Source organism: Candida dubliniensis, chromosome 1 (assembly GCF_000026945.1).
Source record: "Candida dubliniensis CD36 chromosome 1, complete sequence".
Classification (NCBI taxonomy): domain Eukaryota; kingdom Fungi; phylum Ascomycota; class Pichiomycetes; order Serinales; family Debaryomycetaceae; genus Candida; species Candida dubliniensis.
Genome location: NC_012860.1, coordinates 864,233 through 885,170, shown reverse-complemented (window position 1 = coordinate 885,170; position 20,938 = coordinate 864,233). Strand labels below are relative to the sequence as shown.

The 20,938-nt window shown below is 31.9% G+C and overlaps 10 protein-coding genes across 10 annotated transcripts, besides 2 other annotated features; 8 read left to right on the top strand and 2 right to left on the bottom strand. All coding sequences in view use genetic code 12, as the record gives it.

The window, feature by feature from the left end:
* Positions 1-30: 30 nt before the first annotated feature.
* Positions 31-1,809, bottom strand: CD36_03820 (conserved hypothetical protein; the record flags this gene model as incomplete). Its single annotated transcript, XM_002417007.1, has 1 exon — positions 31-1,809. The coding sequence occupies one exon, from the start codon at positions 1,807-1,809 to the stop codon at positions 31-33; it is 1,779 nt and encodes a 592-aa protein (XP_002417052.1).
* Positions 1,810-3,566: 1,757 nt separating this feature from the next.
* Positions 3,567-4,061, top strand: CD36_03810 (conserved hypothetical protein; the record flags this gene model as incomplete). The annotated part of the gene is made up of 1 exon (XM_002417006.1): positions 3,567-4,061. The coding sequence occupies one exon, from the start codon at positions 3,567-3,569 to the stop codon at positions 4,059-4,061; it is 495 nt and encodes a 164-aa protein (XP_002417051.1).
* A 793-nt stretch (positions 4,062-4,854) lies between these two features.
* On the top strand, positions 4,855-6,987 carry CD36_03800 (nucleolar protein required for 18S rRNA synthesis, putative; the record flags this gene model as incomplete). Its single annotated transcript, XM_002417005.1, has 1 exon — positions 4,855-6,987. The coding sequence occupies one exon, from the start codon at positions 4,855-4,857 to the stop codon at positions 6,985-6,987; it is 2,133 nt and encodes a 710-aa protein (XP_002417050.1).
* An 81-nt stretch (positions 6,988-7,068) lies between these two features.
* Positions 7,069-9,120, bottom strand: CD36_03790 (aspartyl-tRNA synthetase, mitochondrial; the record flags this gene model as incomplete). The annotated part of the gene is made up of 1 exon (XM_002417004.1): positions 7,069-9,120. The coding sequence occupies one exon, from the start codon at positions 9,118-9,120 to the stop codon at positions 7,069-7,071; it is 2,052 nt and encodes a 683-aa protein (XP_002417049.1).
* Positions 9,121-9,906: 786 nt separating this feature from the next.
* On the top strand, positions 9,907-10,941 carry CD36_03780 (aldo-keto reductase, putative; the record flags this gene model as incomplete). The annotated part of the gene is made up of 1 exon (XM_002417003.1): positions 9,907-10,941. The coding sequence occupies one exon, from the start codon at positions 9,907-9,909 to the stop codon at positions 10,939-10,941; it is 1,035 nt and encodes a 344-aa protein (XP_002417048.1).
* A 960-nt stretch (positions 10,942-11,901) lies between these two features.
* On the top strand, positions 11,902-12,936 carry CSH1 (aldo-keto reductase, putative; the record flags this gene model as incomplete). Its single annotated transcript, XM_002417002.1, has 1 exon — positions 11,902-12,936. The coding sequence occupies one exon, from the start codon at positions 11,902-11,904 to the stop codon at positions 12,934-12,936; it is 1,035 nt and encodes a 344-aa protein (XP_002417047.1).
* Positions 12,937-13,837: 901 nt separating this feature from the next.
* Positions 13,838-14,872, top strand: CD36_03760 (aldo-keto reductase, putative; the record flags this gene model as incomplete). The annotated part of the gene is made up of 1 exon (XM_002417001.1): positions 13,838-14,872. The coding sequence occupies one exon, from the start codon at positions 13,838-13,840 to the stop codon at positions 14,870-14,872; it is 1,035 nt and encodes a 344-aa protein (XP_002417046.1).
* A 44-nt stretch (positions 14,873-14,916) lies between these two features.
* Positions 14,917-18,316: a mobile genetic element (LTR followed by PBS, Gag and PR/IN part of Pol.).
* CD36_03740 (uncharacterized protein) lies at positions 16,825-17,433 on the top strand (the record flags this gene model as incomplete). The annotated part of the gene is made up of 1 exon (XM_002417000.1): positions 16,825-17,433. The coding sequence occupies one exon, from the start codon at positions 16,825-16,827 to the stop codon at positions 17,431-17,433; it is 609 nt and encodes a 202-aa protein (XP_002417045.1).
* Positions 17,532-17,960: a mobile genetic element.
* On the top strand, positions 18,101-18,391 carry CD36_03730 (uncharacterized protein; the record flags this gene model as incomplete). The annotated part of the gene is made up of 1 exon (XM_002416999.1): positions 18,101-18,391. The coding sequence occupies one exon, from the start codon at positions 18,101-18,103 to the stop codon at positions 18,389-18,391; it is 291 nt and encodes a 96-aa protein (XP_002417044.1).
* A 950-nt stretch (positions 18,392-19,341) lies between these two features.
* On the top strand, positions 19,342-20,787 carry CD36_03720 (KTR/MNT-family mannosyltransferase, putative; the record flags this gene model as incomplete). The annotated part of the gene is made up of 1 exon (XM_002416998.1): positions 19,342-20,787. The coding sequence occupies one exon, from the start codon at positions 19,342-19,344 to the stop codon at positions 20,785-20,787; it is 1,446 nt and encodes a 481-aa protein (XP_002417043.1).
* Positions 20,788-20,938: the final 151 nt, after the last annotated feature.

Here is a 20,938-nt window from a genome sequence, read left to right as displayed (position 1 = left end):
TTCCTATATACATTAAATACTTTAGCTTTTCTAAGTTTCATTTAATGCAAAATATCTTGAAAATCCACTTTCAAAATCATCACCTTCACCTCTAGCAAATCTCTCTTCCATCAAGGCAACTCTAGCTTCCTTTGCCTGTGCTAATGTCATTGGCCAAGACGACGAGTTGTCTCCCTTTAAATCTAAAATTTGTTGTTTTAAATTTCCAGGAAACAAATAATCTAAACTAGAATCATCCCACCATTCTTTTTGTTGAGGTGGAACTTTATCAGTAGTAATGACATTATGATTATATGGATCAACAATGAAAAAACAAAGGATTTTCCTATGACCAGGCTTGGTTTTATCTTTTAATTCAAAAGGATCAACATAATGTTGAAACATATTGGGGAACACAATAATTCTATTTTTTTCAACTTCAATTCCTCCAATTTCTCTAACCATAAGATCATCTCCATGAAATCCAAAAATTGTTTCTATATAAAATCTATCATCTCGTTCATAACAAGGATCATCAAATCCGGTTCTAAAAGAAAGTCTTGATTCAGTAATATTCTCAACATCATAATAATACAATACGGTGGCTACAATATCTTCATTGATCGCACCTTCAACATGCCATGATCCACCAGCATAAACAGGGTTTTCTGGCGTAAGTTCAATATTTGCCAATTTCACAATAACTTTCAAATTATCAAACATGGTGGCGAGATCAATTGGTTTATCAAAAACTGGGGCTTGTTCCCATTTAGGAATAAATTCACGAAGATATTTCAGTTTATCTTTTTCAAATGCCTCCATCTTTTCCCAATCATAATCATGACCTGTTTCCTCGGCTTCACGTTCCAATTCTGCATCTAATTCTTCACGATCTTTATCATACTCGTCAGTGTAAGCATCACTGCCTCCTGGAATTGGAATACGAATAAACTCTTGTGATGCATATCGAGTCAATACACAATTCAAACCAGGAATAGCGGCATTGAAAATATCACCAATTGAATCATACAAATCTTTATATTTGATAGGATGTAAATTATTGATATAAGAACCAAATTCAAATTTCCCATTAGAATTCTTAGTCATGAGAGCCGGAATCCATTGGAATTTTTTAGATACTCCAGATGGATCAACACCAGCTTTTGCATACTCGATTTCTTCTCCATATTTAATAATTTCTAATTGACCATTTTTTAAAACTGGAGTTTTATCATATTGAACAATGTATAAAGAAGGATGAACCAAATCAATAACTTGATTGTTGGACCCTAGATGATAATAATCGAAATCATTCCCAAATGATTCCATTAATTTTTGAACTCCATTGATGAAACTCTTTTTCAATGACTCATTGATAGCACCATCTGAGAATACAATTCTGTAATCACAACCAATTTGAAACGTATTTAAATCTTTTTCCACATCTTCATACCATTGTAATTCCTTAAAGACATAATCAATTATTTGATCTAAATATCTGGTTTTGGATTTATCTTGATATTGTTGTTTAATTCCCTGTTTCCATTTAACAACAATCTCATCATTCTTGTATTTAATCTTCCAATCTGGTTTTTTTCTAATTGAATTAGAGATTTCAACTGTCAACCATTCATCTAGGCATCTTGGTTGAGGACCAGAATCAGAAAAAGCAGTCCACCATGGATGCTTAAATGGAGACCTAATTCTTTGAGATTCAGCGCGTCTTCTTCTTTCTTCAAACTCCAAATTATGTGAATCATTATCTTCTTCCTCATCATCTTCCCCTTCTTCTTTTCCAGTTATGATGAAAGTAGTTATTGGAATTGGCATATTGAATTAAGAATAATTATGAGTATTTGAAAAACTATATCAATGTTTTTGTTGATTCGACGCCCCTCCACTTCTTATCACATCAATAACAAACAAATAAACAAAAGAAGATTGAATTTTATAATCATATCATATTTATTTCTTGGCTTGACTCTCCACCACCACCACCATTGGGGATTTTAAGGTTTTAGTTTAATTTCAAATCAGGAAAATGCACGTGCAAAAAAAACAAAATGAAAAGTTTCAAAGATCAAATAATATTGAAAATATTCCAATTAAATGGATTTAATATAACCAAAGTTTTTGAAGGGACATTCAGATCAAGAGGCATTTTATTGATATTATATTTGTAGTTTTGTTGACAAATGGTAGAACAAAATTTTTTTTGTTAAGTTCGTATAGTATCAGTCTTCTTACAAAGACTGTAGCTAGCACTGTAAGACCAGGATCAGACTGCTAACTAAGATTTCTGGAACCACACGGCACTACAATGCACAAATTATCCCGATAAACTTTGAATAAACTTTTTTATTGGATACTTTAGGAATAATAATAACTTACAAGACAAGACCAGACAAGCTTAAGAAATAGCATGCAATGGGTACTCATTACTAATGGAATAGAACCAACAACATTCTTGAAATGGAAGTTCCCATTATTGCTTAGAGATATGTTTATTAGTAGTAAGTCATAAACATGGAGTTGTTAGTATGGTGGCAATTTTTGGAGTATATTTAAAACCTTTGTCTTTTTGTATTAATATATTTTTCATATTTTGAAATTAAATTTGCAACTAAAAAAAAAAAAAAAACAACCAACATTTAGGAATAAACTTTTTTTGTTACTCAATCAATATTGAATATAAAAACTATATATATTTTTTTTTAGTATCTCCAAATTAATGATTTTCTTTTTTTTTTTCTATCTTTTAATTAAAAATAATTTCCTAACCATATATTATAATGCCCAATCTATAATTAAAAGACAAAACTGAAACAATAATCATCAATTAAATCTGGCAGAGAAGTAGCCACATTGATTAATATGAAATATGAAACAAATGCACCACATATTCACTTCATTACACATTGTTCTGCAAGTGACATCGTGGCCAATGATTGGATTGACAGGTTAAACTATACAGAAGAACATCGTAGAATAGTTATATATAACATGCATATTCATTGTTTCAAATGCAGTTTATTTATGCACGTCATGAATAATTTCCTCTTTAGTATCGCTAAGGAACCATGTTAAAAATCAACTCAAACGATAAACTATTTTGCACCACTTTACAATGTTAAAAAAAAGAAAAAAAAACCCTTTAGGTTCTTCCCTACCCCCCCCAAAAAAAAAAAAAATAACTGAAATCTAAAGCCATACTTTTACCAAGAACTCGTTTCTTTTTAGTAATAAATTAACTGTAAAGAAATGATTTCCCCCATTTCAGTATTAGTTTTGTAAAATAAAAAAAAAAAAAAGAAGATTATTTGTTACCCAATTTGGCTGCAAAAGGAATTTTGTTGTGAACATTTTAGGTGGTATACTAACCATACCTATGAATAGATAGTAATGGCTATTTGTTTGAATCAAAATTTTCAGTAATATGGAATCTATTTCAAATGTAGAAACATATAAATACATTCTAATAGTTTTTGATAAAATACCATTCAATCAGTTTTTTTCATTTTTTTCATTTCCATATATCAACAACAACAATCACAAAACAAATTATCAATTAACTAAATCATAATAAAATGAAATTTTCTTTAGCTTTATTAACTGCTACTATTGCTACTATTGTTGCTTCTGCTCCTACTCAATATTCTGGTCAAACTATTGATGGTGATCAAGTTGTTGAAATCCCAGACTCAGCTGTTGAAGCCTATTTCCCAATTGATGATGAATTAACTCCAGTTTTTGGAGAAATTGATAATAAACCAGTTATTTTAATTGTTAATGGTACTACTCTTACTTCTGGTGCTTACAATGAAAAAAGAGATGCTAACGCTGATGCCAGATTTAGACTTACTAACTTTGGATACTTTGAACCAGGTAAAAGAGATGCCAACGCTGATGCCAAATTTAAACTTACTAACTTTGGATACTTTGAACCAGGTAAAAGAGATGCCAACGCTGATGCCAAATTTAAACTTACTAACTTTGGATACTTTGAACCAGGTAAAAGAGATGCTAATGCTGAAGCAGGTTTCAGACTTACTAATTTTGGTTATTTTGAACCCGGAAAATAAATGAACAGCATACTGGCTTATACTTCCTTGTTTAGATGCTAACTGTCTTTATTATTATTATTATTATTATTATTATTATTATTATTATTATTATTACTGAAATCCATTATTAAATAGGAAAATTGAAAGCATCCTTTTTTTTTATTATTATGTATGTACTTTTCAATATATTTTCTAACTTGAATTAAATTCTACATAGTTTTGTTTTCAACAAGTTGTAGAAAAAACTCACCTTTACAAAAAATAAATCAGAATTCAAACAAATCCAAACAATTCCCAAAACATAAGGTTGTGGCAAGTTAGTAATAAACTGGTTTAAGGATTGTTAAATTGTTATTGTTATGCAATATTTAAAGTTCTTTCTTCCATTCTTTACAAAACAAACTATTCTTTACAAATAGTGGACAATAAAAAAAAAAAGTTAAATTCTATCTTTTACATTTGTGTATCATTTTCAATTCTCCTACTCTATAATGTCATATTTGATAATACTTTAAACATCAATTAAGAACAACACACTCATGAACCTTAAGCCGGTGATATACCTCCTATCGTTTCATTTAATCTAAGCTTCTTTGTTGGTCAAAATCAATTTGCAGCCTAAATTATAAAGTGCCTGCATATAAGCGTGCTTTTTTTTTTCAGAATTTTTTTTTTCTCCTTTCATACACGCCCATACTAAAGCACATTCTTTCTGAGAAGAGCATCGAATTCTAAACAACATTAATTATTCACTTCTTTAATAATAACATAATTTCCCACGGCAAATTCCAACCAATCAATACTATAAAATATGGGTAAAACTAAATCTAGAGGGAGAAGAGCTGAAAAGAAGAGTAAAAAAAATGAACCAGAGTTTAATGAAGATGTTTCAAATTTAGATTCAGATGCAACTTTTGCAAACCATGAATCATCATCAACTTCTGGTATTCCTAATACATTCTTTGGACTTGTGGATAACAATGAATTAGATTATTTTAAACAAGCTGAATCTACATTAAATATTAATGCATTTGAAAGCGAAGAAGAAAGACAAGGTTTTATAAATTCCGTATTAGAAGAAGCTCAAGGTAAAGAATTGAAATTGGTGACTAATCAAATTTGTTCTAAATTAATGGAAAGATTAATTTTATTTGCCAATTATAATCAATTGAAGAAAATTTTTAAACAATTCCAAAATCATTTTGTTTCTTTAGCATTTCATAAATATGCATCGCACGTGTTAGAGACATTACTTGTTAGATCAGCAGCTTTAATCGAAAAGGAATTAACTCAAACAGACGAAGAACAATTACAATTACAAGAAGAAAAAGAAGAAGAAGACAAAGACAGTATCAATGATGTGCCAATGGAAGACTTATTTATAAGTATGCTTAATGAATTTAAGCCTCATTTGACTACTATGATAGATCATCTGTATGCCTCACATGTTTTGAGACTCTTAATATTGATTCTCGCTGGGAAAGAATTACCATCATCAATAACTTCAAATTCAACTTTAAGATCGAAAAAATCCAAAATTGCCAGAAAAATGATTGAAATAAAAGATAATGAAGATTTTGATCGTGCTTTCCAAACTCCACAATCATTCAAAAATGAATTACGGGCATATTGTCAAACAATAATTGCAGGATTAGACACGAAATCAGCTAGAGAATTAAGTATTCATAAAATTGGATCGCCTGTATTACAATTATTGATTCAAGTTGAAGGGTTAGTTGATCGTGAACGTTCCTTTTGGCATCTTATATTTGCTAAAGATCTGGAAGGTAAAGATTCGGTAGAAGAATCATTTGTTGAATACTTGTTATCTGATTCAGTTGGATCACATTTCTTAGAATCTATTATTAAAAATGATGGTGCTCGTCCAAAATATATTGAGAGATTATATAAACTATACATGAAGGATAGAGTATTGAAATTGGCTAAAAGATCAACCACTGGAGTGTACATTATTCAAGCGTTATTGTTTAAATTGAAACCAGTAGAGGTTGAATATATTTTAGATCAAATTATTCCTGAATTAGCAGAATTGATATCTATTGCCGATAATCAAAACTTAGATTTGGCCAATAAATTAATTGATGCATCGATTTCTCGTGGCAATTATAGACGTGATGAAATAATAAATCAATTATTTATCAAATTTGCTCCAAATTATGATATTGAAAACCCTTCTGACAATACATCTACGGAATTCATAGAAAATATCTTACAATTGACTGGTTCGACATTAGGTAACACAAGAGATGATTGGCCAACGGCAGAAGAAAGAAAGCGTGCGTTATTTTTAGAAAAATTAATGGAATACGATTATAAGTTTGTTATATGCACATGGTTTAACTTTATGGCTTTACCAATTGAAAGATTTGTTCAAATGTGTTTCCATGGGGTGTTTTGTCATGTTGTTGAAAAAGCATTGATTGTTGAACCTGAAGAACCGAAAACTATTCAAATTTTAAGGAAAAGATTACTAAATATTTTCCAAAGTCAAATTGTTGGCCTTGCATGCAATTCATATGGATCTCATATCGTTGATACTTTATGGAATTTTACTGTATTGTTACCAATGTACAAGGATAGAATAGCTTCAGAATTATTAAGCGAGTCTCATAAAGTTAAAGAAAGTACTTATGGTAGATTAGTCTGGAAAAATTGGGGAATGGAATTGTTTGTTCGTAAAAAATATGATTGGAAAGCTTTGATCAAACAACAAGAACAAGAATATTATGGAGAAACTGAAGATTCCACTGAAAAAAGAGCTAAGAAACCAATAGAATTGAAAATGGAAAGATTAGCTGAAGAGAAAAGACGTCAAGAAGAAATGGCTGAAAGAGCTCAAAGTGGATATACAAAACGTAAATTGGAAGAAGCTACGGGAACAGGTTCTGAAAAGAAACAAAAACTCAGAGGACGTAGACGTTAAACATAAAAATGGCCTTACAGTAATATATATATATGTATATGTACAAGTATATTAATAATCTATGTGCATTGTTACTATAATCTAGATCTTTGTAGTTATAAAGTATTCATTAAGTGTTGCCTCTTTGACTCCCGTAGGACTCTCTACTACTGGATCAACTCCTGATTGATTCTTTGGAAATGCTATTACATCTCTAATACTGGGGGATCCTACTAACATGGCACACAATCTATCGAATCCTAATGCCAAACCAGCATGTGGTGGACAACCCATACTCAATGCTTTCAATAAATGACCAAACAATTGTTGGAAATTTGAAATTTGCAAAATCTCTTCAAAAATGTATTGTTGCAATGCAGGATCGTGTATTCTTCTTGAACCACCACCAACTTCAACTCCATTTATGACCAAATCATAATGTTCACCATGAACCTTCAAAGGATTAGTCTCTAGCAAATCGTAATCTTCAATCTTGGCCATAGTGAATGGATGATGTGTGGATTCAAATTTTTTAAAATTATAAAGTGGGTATTTTGGTTTCAAGTTTTCTTGAGTGGCACTAGAAATTAGTGAAGATTCTTCCACTGGGTTAAATAATGGGAAATTAACAACCCAAGATCCAACAACCATATCATTGCGATCATAATCAACGCTTAATTGGCCATTTTCAATAATAGGACGCTGCCATTTATGTGGGAATTCTTCTATTGCCAACTGTCTGAATTTACCTAATGGCGTTGGATTTTCATATGGGAACTGTGCTCTTGTAGATACAGCAAGAATATCACCTGGTTGTAAATTTAACAATTCTTGCAATTTACTTTCATCAAATTTGTCTGTAGTAGCTATAATATTTGCATCAATCAATTTCTTGAAATAACTGAATGTATCATCGTTCTTTTGTATTGCCCATACATAAGGTCTTCTAGATGAAAAGTTATGATCATCAATAAAAGTTTTAGGTAACTTATATTTCCCGGAAGAAGCATCAAAAGCTTCCTTCAAAACACAAACTTCGACAACTGGGAAATCAGCATTTTCTTTAGCAACAAAAATATCTTCAAGACTTATGAATGACAAGTTTGATCTTAAATCAGGTTTGTCAATTCCATATTTCACCAAGGCATCAATATAGTTTAATTTATTAAATTGTAAAGATTTACCAGCCTCAGCAAGATCAACTTTTTCCAAAAATCCTTCATCATTGACTTTATAAGTTGGTTTACCACCAACTTTATTCCAAACATTATGAATCACATCCTCCACAACAATTCCAACTTGATCAGAATTATTTACAAAACTCATTTCCAAATCAATTTGAGTGAATTCAGGTTGTCTGTCTGATCGTAAATCTTCATCTCTAAAACATTTAGCAACTTGGAAATATCGAGTAAACCCAGAACTCATCAAGATTTGTTTATATTGTTGAGGTGATTGTGGTAATGCATAAAATTTATTAAAAGATCTTGTTGGAACCAAAAATTCTCGTGCCCCCTCCGGAGTTGACTTGAATAATAATGGAGTTTCAATTTCAACAAAATCATGGTTTTCAATAAATATGTTTCGAATAACTTTTGCTGCTTCACTCCTTAATCTTAAAGACTTTTGATAGTATGGTGTTCTTAATTGTAAATATCTAAATTGAGGAGGGATATTCTGAGGACTATTATGTTTCAATTTATCTAATTGGGCAGCATCTAAATTAGATGAATTTAATATTTGGAAATCTTCCACAACCAATTCCCATTGTTGATCTTTACCCATTTTGGATTCTTTAGGTTGAACAAAACCAGTCACACTAACAGAATCTTCCACAGTCAATTTTTTCATCAATTCAAATATAGATGGTTCGGTATATTTCGGAGTTGCCAACAATTGGATTTCATCACCATTGGTATCTCTTAAAAATGCAAATCCTAAAGCAGGCCTTATTCTTGACTTTCTATGTACATGTCCATTTAATGTTACTTTAGTTTGTTGTTTATTTAAATAGTTTTCAATATTGGAATCGATTGATTTTATGGTATGAGTAGCTAAGGGGAAATCAAATTTTGCTAAAGTTGATGCTTTATCAGGGAGGGTGGAAATGTATCTAACACCATTTTGTTGTATTTTCGATAGTATTTTAAGCATAACTAATGTGTGATCTAGAATAGCTGAAGAAAAGAGAGAATCACCGTATTATGTGTTTACTGAAAAACTTGGCTATTGGATTGGTTAAAGTACACACACACACACACACACTAAACAAATTTTTATGCGATAGACACAAGTAATAACATTGCATACATTGTTAGCGTATAACCCTCACTTCAACAAAACTGGATTTTGATAATGAGCTAAACTGGATTCAGTAGTTTTTAACATATTACGATTCATGCAATTGGCTGTGTTTCCCAAAAAGAACTTTTCGGAGGTTCATCACGTGAAGTACTTTTGTTCAACTAAACAGAACCAAAGGACAACAACTGAAACAAATCGAAATGGTTCTACGATGTACATAGCTACAAAGAAACAAGAAATCGTACCATACTGGCAGATGAAAGGTTGAGTTGCTATTGCGTGTTAAGGTAGCTTTTCGGACACTTTCCAAATCTGAACAACATCGGATATACGAGACTACTAGATTTGGCAATAACCAGTTATAATAGGTTTCCCCGGAACGAATCCCCCCTAGACGAAGTTACCAAGGGAGCACAACACAGAATCTGAATGCGGAGTTTTAATTGCTTTCCGATATGTCTTTTAAGCGAATGTTACTCATGGCCAACACGACACCACACCATTATTAACACTTCAATGCTAGTATAAATAAAGGATGATATTCCTTCCACCACAAATATACCAACTTGTTCAGTCCTATTTTAATTCTTTAACTACAATTAATTACAACCAAACGTAAATCTATATCAATTAAGAATGTCTATCGATAAATCCAAATTAGTCACCCGATTAGGTAAATCAGGTTTGAAAGTCAATACTGTTATTGTTGGTACTATGAGATTAGGTTCCACCTGGATGGGATTCAATGGCGATATTGATGAGTGTTTAAAGATTTTAAAGTTCTGCTATGACAATGGGTTCCGTACTTTTGATACCGCTGATACTTACTCCAACGGTAAATCCGAAGAATTGTTGGGATTGTTTATTAAGAAGTACAATATTCCTCGTGAAAGAATTGTTATTTTAACCAAGTGTCATTTCCCTGTAAATGAATCAGATGATAAAGATTGGAAAGATGCTGACCCAATTGATTTTATGAATGGTAAGGGGTTAAGCAGAAAACACATATTGGCTGCTGTTGAGGCTTCCGTTAAACGTTTAGGTACTTATATTGATGTTTTACAGATCCATCGTTTAGACCATGGAGTTACATATGAAGAAATCATGCACTCCTTAAATGATGTTGTTGAACGGGGGTTAACAAGGTATATCGGTGCTTCATCTATGAAAACTTGGGAATTTGTTGAGTTGCAAAATGTTGCTAAAGCAAACGGTTGGCATCAATTTATTTCCATGCAAAGTCACTATTCTTTATTGTATCGTGAAGACGACAGAGAATTGAATGAATACTGCAAGAAAAATGGCATTGGATTGATCCCATGGTCACCAAATGCCAGCGGTGTATTATGCCGTCCATTTGATTCTGAAAAGACTCAAAAATTTTTAGAGAACAAATGGTGGGCAAGCATGTTTGGGTTAGGGGATACCACTGAAATTGACAAGACAATTGTTGGTAGAGTTGAGGAATTGAGTGTCAAGTATAATGCATCTATGACGCAGATTTCATTGGCATGGTGTCTCGCAAAAGGTGTCATTCCGATTGCTGGGGTATCTAAATTTGCTCAAGCAGAAGAGTTAGTTGGTATTTTTAATGTCAACTTAACGGAGGAGGATATCAAATATCTTGATGCACCATACCATGCCAAAAATGTAGCACCATGTACTGAATAGGTTTATCAAATAGCGGAATTATTTTAGTAGTTTATATATGTTTTTCTTCCAAATATCAATTACATGAGAAGTATATAAAAGTAGATCTCATTTCAATTAAACAAAAACAAAATATAAATCACAACTTAATTGAACAATAGTGTTTTCGTAACAACTACATACAATCAATTTAAAAGATAAGAAAGAACCTGAAAGACTCCTCGTTTCCTCAATTTAATAGTTTTCAGTACAACCAACAATTAGGATAGTGATTAAATTTAGAAGAAATGGAGGTCAATAATTGGAGATATCGTGTTACAGTCTAATATGAGTAGAGGCGATGAACCAAAAAATAAATGGAATCGCTAACTTTACTTACTGCAACTGGATTTCACACCAGAAGTTGGCCTTAAAACAGTTTGTATACTTACATCAATTCAAGTAAAATTGACTTGTCGTGGAATGTCATTAACTGTTGTGAGAGGTTAGGTATTACAGTATACCAAACATTCAAGCTTTGTGCTAGTATACATGATTTGATTGGTATTAGAGGCAGTACAACAGTTTGAATGATAATATCCTTTCTGTATCCTATGTATAAGAAAGAAGGAAAAACGGGAACATTAGAACAATAAATGCTCCGATAACCACCACCACAAGATATGGAATGCCTTATGGGAAGAAGAAATAACGCCTATACTTACTCCGAGATTAGTACGTGGGCAGAGGTCAGAACAAACCCCTGTGGCTATGTGTGTCTCAGTGGCTAATAGTTTTGGTTTCGGAAAATTACCAAATTAAGAAATCACCGTATAAATCTTGTCAAGTTTTGTCGAGCTTGCTACCCCCCTTATTCTATAGATTTGACTATAAATAGGAATGAAAAATCTGTCGTCAATGGAAACATAGTTTTAATTCTCATGATCAAGAACAACTACAAACAAATACAACTACAACTTCACCTTATCTAAAAAAAAAAAAATGTCTATCGATAAATCAAAAATGGTCACCAGATTAGGTAAATCTGGTTTGAAAGTCAATACTGTTGCTATTGGTACCATGAGATTGGGATCTAATTGGAGAGGGTTTAATGGTGATATTGATGAATGTTTGAAAATTTTGAAATTTTGTTACGATAATGGATTCCGTACTTTTGATACCGCTGATACTTACTCGAATGGTAAGTCGGAAGAATTATTAGGGTTATTCATCAAAAAATATAATATTCCTCGTGAAAGAATTGTTATTTTGACAAAATGTTACTTCTCAGTCAAAGATGATGCTGAAGACAGTACCCTCGAAATTGATCCAATTGATTTTATGAATGGTAAAGGATTAAGTAGGAAACATATATTAGCAGCAGCTGAGGCATCTGTTAAACGTTTGGGTACATACATTGATGTCTTACAAATTCATCGTTTGGATCGTAATGTTACGTACGAAGAAATTATGCGTTCTTTGAATGACGTTGTTGAACAGGGGTTAACAAGGTATATCGGTGCTTCATCTATGAAAACTTGGGAATTTGTTGAGTTGCAAAATGTAGCTAAAGCAAATGGTTGGCATCAATTCATTTCTATGCAAAGCCACTATTCATTGTTATATCGTGAAGATGAAAGGGAATTGAATGACTATTGTAAGAAGAATGGTATTGGATTAATTCCTTGGTCTCCAAACGGTGGTGGCGTTTTGTGTCGTCCATTTGATGCGGAAAAAACCAAACAATTTTTGGACAACAAGCAATGGTCAAGTTTGTTTGGATTAGACAATGCTAGAGAAGCAGATAGGATTATTGTTAATAGAGTTGAAGAATTGAGCCTTAAGTACAATGCGTCTATGATGCAAGTTTCTTTGGCTTGGTGTATGGCCAAAGGTGTGATCCCAATTGCCGGTGTCTCCAAATTTGCTCAAGCTGAAGAGTTAGTTGGTATTTACAATGTTAATTTAACTGAGGAAGATATTAAATATCTTGAAGAGCCTTACCATGCTAAAGACTTGGCAAGGGTCAGTGAGTAAATTTATAGTATAGTATAGGTTTGTTCATAGTTTGTGCTTATTATTTTTAGATATACATGTATACTGTGCTACCTTAAATCAGAGTGAGATTATATCAAAACCCAAAAGTTACCGTTATTATGTCACTTGCACAATTTATATTGAACTTGAAATTCAATGATTGACAGTATAATCATCTGATAGGGAGAGAAAACAGTAACGAGATGCAAATTTTACAGATTTTTATTATTTATCGCAGTAAATGATTTGAACATTTGTCAGGTATTAGCAGAATTATACTATTGTCTAAATATGGCTACTGACTTTGTAAGAATGGTTTCAACCAAAGCGTGGTGTCATTTTATTTATTAAAACAGAGTCAACCTCAAAAATAGAGTTACTTCAACACAGCGATATAAAATAAATTTTTAAAGAATCTATTAGGAAATAGCTGAATATAGAAATTCTTACCATAACGACTTGTCAGTTACTAACATTTCTGGCGGGAAGAAGGAAAGAAAGAAAGTGAAAACATGTTCCGATAACTGTTTGGTTTATAGATGGTTTTAAATTAGGGGAGAAATAAAATCTAACCGTGCCGTTTTCCGGAAATTTGCATTCGGGTGCGGGGGATTTGATGCACAGGAGAAAACCGATCCCGTATGGTAATATTTCTGTCGGAAATATACAGAATAGGAAATCGCCGAATAAACTTTAAAGTTTTGTCAAATTTCCTTCTGCCCCGTGTTGATCCCTTTTTTCAATATCTAAAAAGTATAAAAATAGGGGCAGAAGAACATAACCCTTTTTTGCAATAGAAATATTATCAATTCTTTTTTATTCCTATAAAGAATAAACAACAAACACAGAGTATTCTCCTTTTTCAACCATTTTTTTTTTTTACAACTTAAATCAACAAAATATGTCAATTGATAAATCCAAATTAGTTACTAGATTAGGTAAATCTGGTTTAAAAGTTAATACCATTGCTATTGGTACTATGAGATTAGGTTCAAACTGGATGGGATTTAATGGTGATATTGATGAATGTTTACAAATTTTGAAATTTTGCTATGATAATGGATTCCGTACTTTTGATACTGCTGATGCTTATTCTAATGGTAAATCTGAAGAATTGTTAGGTTTATTTATTAAGAAATATGACATTCCACGTGAAAGAATTGTTATTTTAACTAAATGTTATTTCCCAGTCAAAGATTCTACTGAAGAAGGTATGGGTGAGGTTGATGAAGTTGATTTTATGAATGGCAAAGGATTAAGTAGAAAACATATTTTGGCTGCAGCTGAAGCATCTGTCAAACGATTGGGTACTTATATTGATGTGTTGCAAATTCATCGTTTGGATCGTGACGTTACATATGAAGAAATCATGCACTCCTTAAATGATGTTGTTGAACAAGGGTTAACAAGATATATCGGTGCATCCTCGATGAAGACATGGGAGTTTATTGAATTGCAGAACGTTGCTAAAGCCAATGGATGGCACCAATTCATTTCTATGCAAAGTCATTATTCATTGTTATACCGTGAAGACGACAGAGAATTAAACGATTATTGTAAAAAACACGGTATTGGTTTAATCCCATGGTCTCCAAATGCCGGGGGTATGTTATGTCGTCCATTTGATTCTGATAAAAATAAACAATTTTTAGAAAACAAACAATGGGCAGGAATTTTTGGTTTGAGTAATGTCAATGAAAATGATAAAGCTATTGTCAACAGAGTTGAAGAGTTGAGTATCAAATATAATGCTTCAATGATGCAAGTCTCTTTAGCTTGGTGTATTGCTAAAGGAGTTGTCCCAATTGCTGGTGTTTCCAAGTTTGCTCAAGCTGAAGAATTAGTTGGTATTTACAAAGTTAATTTGACTGAAGAGGATATTAAATATCTTGATGAACCTTACCATGCTAAAGATTTAGCACCACTTATTGAATAAGTTTAATATACGAAAAAACAATAATTAGTTCATTTTTTTAGTGTTGTTGTGAAGTGTGCTGAACACAAGGTATTATGTAGGATTGGGTTTTGTGGCAAGCTTGTGGTTGTGGCTATAATTCCTTGAAGCGGCGTTCTGAGAGATCAGCGAGCTTTTGTACCGAAGTACACACTGTAGACTCATTCTACAAACGAGTGAGGGCGGCGGGTTATCACCTATGGCACTGAATTTCTGTACTATAAGTATCTCAGGAATTCCTAAGAAAAAAAGTTTTGTTAGAAAATGTGTTACTACTGTCAATTTGTTCCTTGAACTTACACACAATTCTAACTTACTGTTATCGTTGATAAACCTTAGTTAATTAACGAGATCGAACACTATCGAAATAGTGTAATAGAGTGTAGAAAGTCATATCTGATATTGGGCTACAGTGAAATATATATTATAGATTTGTTAATACATATTACAATTTATTATTATAATTTCATCTAATTTTAGTGTTGACTAGTCACCCACATTATTAAATAGATTAGAAGTCAAAAGCGATAACCATTTCGCTTCTTCAAGCTCTAGATTTTTTTTAATTTATTAACTAGCAATGTCTGGACGAACCAGAAACAGCGAAGTTAATCGGAGCGAATCCGTTGTCAATCCAACTGAACCAGTCTCAAATGAGATGGCAAATGTTGTTGACCTGCCAGTTGATCCAGAAAGATTAATTGATGACGATGCCCTGGTAATCGATTCTCAAAATAATAGTGAACTGACTACTAAGGAAGCTATTGCGGGAGTGGACTATGATCCGTTGGAAAAATATCCAATCGACAAATTACCAGAAATCGAAAAACAGAAGTTACGTGCTCTGTACGAAACAGGCATGGATGAGCTTAATCTGATTTCTCAAGATAGGATGACATTTTTGAAGCAATGGGCTGAAGAAGAGGTAGAATTCATTTGGAATGTCCAAGCAACAAACGAATTGAAGAACCCTCCATTCTCCCAATTGTTAGATCATGTCTTGACCCTCAGTATTGCTGTCAGTAAAGAGACTTTTGTCAATCTAGAGTTGATGTTTCATAAAACAATCATCACTTACGGTAGAACAAAATCTCCAGTTGAAAAAAATCTTCTTTAGTCAATGTTTTGAAATAAAACTTGTCCTGCTCTTAAAGAGTCTTAAAAGATTTCCTGAAAATTACAATCAGGTGACCTCCTTGAAAGAGATCTTAATTAGAGTTGAGCAGTCGTCTATTCTTAATGATCAAGAATGCATTAAAAAACTCTTGAAAGAGTTAAAAGTTAATTTTATGCATTCACCTAACGTTACCGAGTTGGGTAGAAGAGTTCAATCTACTACTCATTGTGCTGGAAGTTTACTGAAATTTTTTGGTCAAGTGAACCATAACAATTCGTTCACCATTTGGTATTTGCTTGCTGGTGATAAGGCACCCAATCGAAATGCGGTCACCAAATCATTAGTCAAATTGTACGGAGATTTTAAAAACGGTAAATCCACAAATTTTGATACCTTCCTCAGTGAATTTCGTTCTGAAACTGGTATCTTACAGGATCTCCACCCTCAAAAGATTTGCAGCATCCAGTCAATCAATGGCAAAGGAAAAGAAAAACCAAGTAAATAGGAACTTCAAACTTCCAACAAATCAGCTAATACATATAAAACTGATGGCAATCAAGGGCGCAAGAGAACTTCTAAATATAAGAAAAATCTGAAGAAGAAAGCTAAGTACAATCCTGATAAAAGTACTAGTTCTCAAACCCCATCTGATTAGGGATTAGGTGGCTCCTCTAAGAGTGACACCGACCCATTAGCTAGAATTTCAAACATCTTGGGTGCTTATGAAATCAGTGGAAAAGAACCAATTAAAAATAACATTATCTTTGACTCTGGGGCTAGTGTTTCGGTTGTTGGTCATAATAATTTATTAGATGATATGGTTGTTGACGAAAGTATGTCTTTCGTTACTGCTGGTGGAAAGGTACTTAAATCGTCAGCTAAAGGAAAATTGGATTTGTATATTGGACATAATTATATATTAACAATTGAAAACGTTTATTATATTGATGATCTCACCACAAATCTTATCTCTTTAAGTGACATCACAAAGTTTGGACATAGAGCCATCTTCGAAGGCGTAAGCCTTAGTCTTGAAAAGGACAACTCTAAGCATCTAATTGTTGCTGAATTTGATCCGGAAACAAGATTATATATTGGTATTTCAGGTATAGTTCCTTCATTGGTCGAAACCAAAGAAAGGAACAAGTGTGTGAAAAATAAAACAAGAACAAATTTGGAATGTGATATTCTTGCTGTAAAGCAACTTGTTGATTTAAAATTTCCACAATACATAGCGAATAGCAATGACAAGAAAGATCTTTTCTACTATCACTTACAAACAAACCACATGAGTTTGCGGGCATTAGATCAACTAATTGATCAAGGAAAAATTTCTGCGAAACGGAACGGTCCAGAAGCAAGAAATAAAGTACTGAATTGCATACATTGTAAGGCAGTGAATAGCAAAAAAGATATCACACAATAGAACCTCGCAAAGAGTAGCTGTAAGAAGGTTACAGAGAATTCATCTGGACACATTGGGTCCGTTTAGAGTGAATGGTTTGAAATACTATATCATTACTTTGTAATTGGCCATCACCACCCATGGAAGCAGCCGTAGCAGGAGTAGTAGGAGTAGACATAGTGAAACTTGACAGAGTTAAAGGTAGATTGTTGTAAAAGTATAGTATAGAATATTAAGGTGATACCCTATACTGAATATATTTAGAACGTTAGTTCTTCAACAGTTAGTGGCTAGTCTAAAGGGAATTCTGCAGTACTTATAATTCCCTTCCTCTTTCTAACACACTCTTCACATTATGATTAATCCCCGCTCTTGTGGACAAGTGCCGAGGATTAACACACCAGTTAGTTAAGTCTCTTCCTATATATTCTATTTCACACGTGAATCACAATAACATATTAATTTATTATATTCAGTTTAACCCCTCAGTGTAATAACTTTCAGCTGTGGGGATTCGTCTTTGTGCTTGCATTACTTATATCACAACATACTTTAATAGATGAATTCTCTGGTTTTATGATATGTGTGATCTCTGATACTCGAAGTATTCAGCTTTCTTTACTCAGGGAATTAAAGATTATGAATAATCAATTCCCGGGTGAATTTGTTGCAAATTTCCGCTCGGATAATGCAAGAGAGCTACCAGACAGACAACTGTTACTGGAGCTTGGTATTAGAAAGGAAGAAATTCCTGCCTATATATACCCCAGCTATGAATGGGAGAGCTGAAACTTATAACAAGTTTATACTCAAACAACTCAAGTTGGTCGTATTGAATTTTCCGGATAGGTTATTTGACCTCCTTTCGCTATTTAATGAAATCATAGCTTATTGTGTTTATATGTACATTGATATCTTTATGTGCATTATATGCGTGTATTACATTGAACTAAAAGATTCGTTACTGTTGTTGTTTTGAAAAATTTTACTTGTAAGATTATTACCAACAATAACCAAAAAAAAAAAAAATAAAATTACTATGGTGATAGATCAACAACAAAGGTTGTGTTTAACGATCTTTGGATGGTGATTGAAGTACTACTTATATTAAAACATAAAACAAGCTTTAACAAGGCTTATAGATTACCCTGTCAAATGAATAATGAACTGGAGACGGCAGAAACACAAAAACCTATTGTTGCTGTTGTTGTTGTTGTAGTAGTTGAATCACTTCATTGTCTTTTAGTGATGGTTGTGGTATTAGCATTGCTGTAATTACACAAATTCCGTCTTTCTAGTCTATTTTTCAAAAGATAAACAATAGAATTTCCAAACCAAGAAGATTGTTGCTCATGATTTATATTGAACTTCAGTTTTTTTTGAAGTAATATCATTTACAGAGTAAAAGTTATTTAATTAATTGTAAAAAGAAGATAATCAATTATAAGAAGAATTTAAGATTGTCAAGTATTATTATGAGTCGGGGAAGTTTAACCAGGGCGGGGGGGGGGGCGTCAAGAACAAGAACAAAGGTTAGGGGCGAAGGCAAAGGCGAAGGCGAAGGCGCGGGACGAGGACAAGTACAAGTAAAAAGTGGCACAGTTTATTAATCTTTATCTTTGTTTTGTTCGCCCCCTTAATTTGCTGTTTCCTCTTATTATTTAATTTTTTGAGCGCGATCACACGCAAGGGAAAAATTTTTTTTTTTTTTTTTTTAAAAAATTTCTTTTAATGAAAGATTTGATAATTATCCCACCCTCTAATGTTATACAAATCTATATTATATTATATTATATAATATAATAGAAATCCTATATCCACAGATTATTCTTTTTTTATTTATTTATTTTTTTCATTCCCACTTATTTTATATCCACATATATATATATTGCTTTATAAGAAGAAGAAGAAAGGTTTTTTTATTCAGCAATGATCAGCATTATTAGTCTTCGGAAAAGAAAATTAGTTTCTATTCTAGCGATTTTCACCATATTTATTATTCTGAGTTCAATTATTGGATATTATAATGGACATCATCATATAATTAAAATAGTGGAAAATTATACTCCTGAAGATTTTTCAAATTCTATAACTTCATTAACCAATAAATTTGATTTTTCATATTTACCTGGATTTAAAGGAATTTCCAACAGCAATAATAACAAAACTAGTAATGATTCATTAGATGATCTTGATATTAATGGGTTTACATTAATTCCAGGTAATGTAAAATTCAAATTTTTAAATAAAGGTAATAAAAAAGGTACACCTGAACAAATTCTTCATCAAAATATGAAAGATTATAAAGAATTATTAGGATCTAATCCTATTGGTCAACCTAAAGATGCTATATTAGTTCCGCCGCCACCTCCAGAAGAATTACCTAGTTATAAAAGAGCTAATGCCACTATTTTATCATTAGTACGTAATAATGAATTACAATCAATTGGGATTAGTATTAAACGATTACAAAAAAAATTTAATAGTAAATATAATTATCCTTATACTTTTTTAAATGATGAACCATTTACTGATCGATTTAAACAACGAATTTTAAAATTTACTGGTAATGCTCCAGTTGAATTTATTCAAATCAAACCTGAATATTGGGAAAAACCATCATTTATAGATACTGTTAAAGAATCAAAAGAAATGGAAATTATGTTTAAACATGATGTTGCTTACGCCAAAAAACAATCTTATCATAATATGTGTCGATTTTATCTGAGTCAATTTTATAAAATTCCTGAATTGGCTAAATATAAATATTATTGGCGAGTTGAACCTCATGTTAATTTTTTCACTGATATTAATTATGATGTTTTCAAATATATGGAAACCACAGGGAAAATTTATGGATTTACTATTAATTTATATGATAATGAAGAATCAGTGAAAACTCTTTGGCCAGAAACTATTAAATATTTAAATCAAGGGGATAATTATAAATATATTAACCCTAAGGGATCATTTCAATGGTTATTAGAAGATTTACAAAATCCTAAAAAAACTAAATTTGCTGGAGGTTATTCAACTTGTCATTTTTGGTCAAATTTTGAAATTGGTGATTTTGATTTTTTCCGTAATGAAGCTTATGATAATTGGGTTAAATATCTTGATTCTACTGGGAAATTCTATTATGAACGTTGGGGGGATGCCCCAGTACATTCAATTGGAGTTAGTTTATTTGCTGATAAAGATAAAATTCATTTTTTTAAAGATATTGGTTATGATCATGATCCTTATACAAATTGTCCAAATACTGAAACTACTCAAATGTGTGAAATTGCAAAATTTAGTAGATGGGAACATTTATATGATCAAAATTGTTTAATGAATTGGCTTCATCATGATCAACCAAAAGATGTTTATTAAGAAAGAAGTAATATAGAAGTAGAGAAGTATTTGATTTATTATTATTATCATTATTATTATTATTATTATTATTTTTTTTTTTTTTTTTCATGAAATACATATGTTGTTATTATATAAATATAAATATGAATATAAATACAAGTCTCTATAC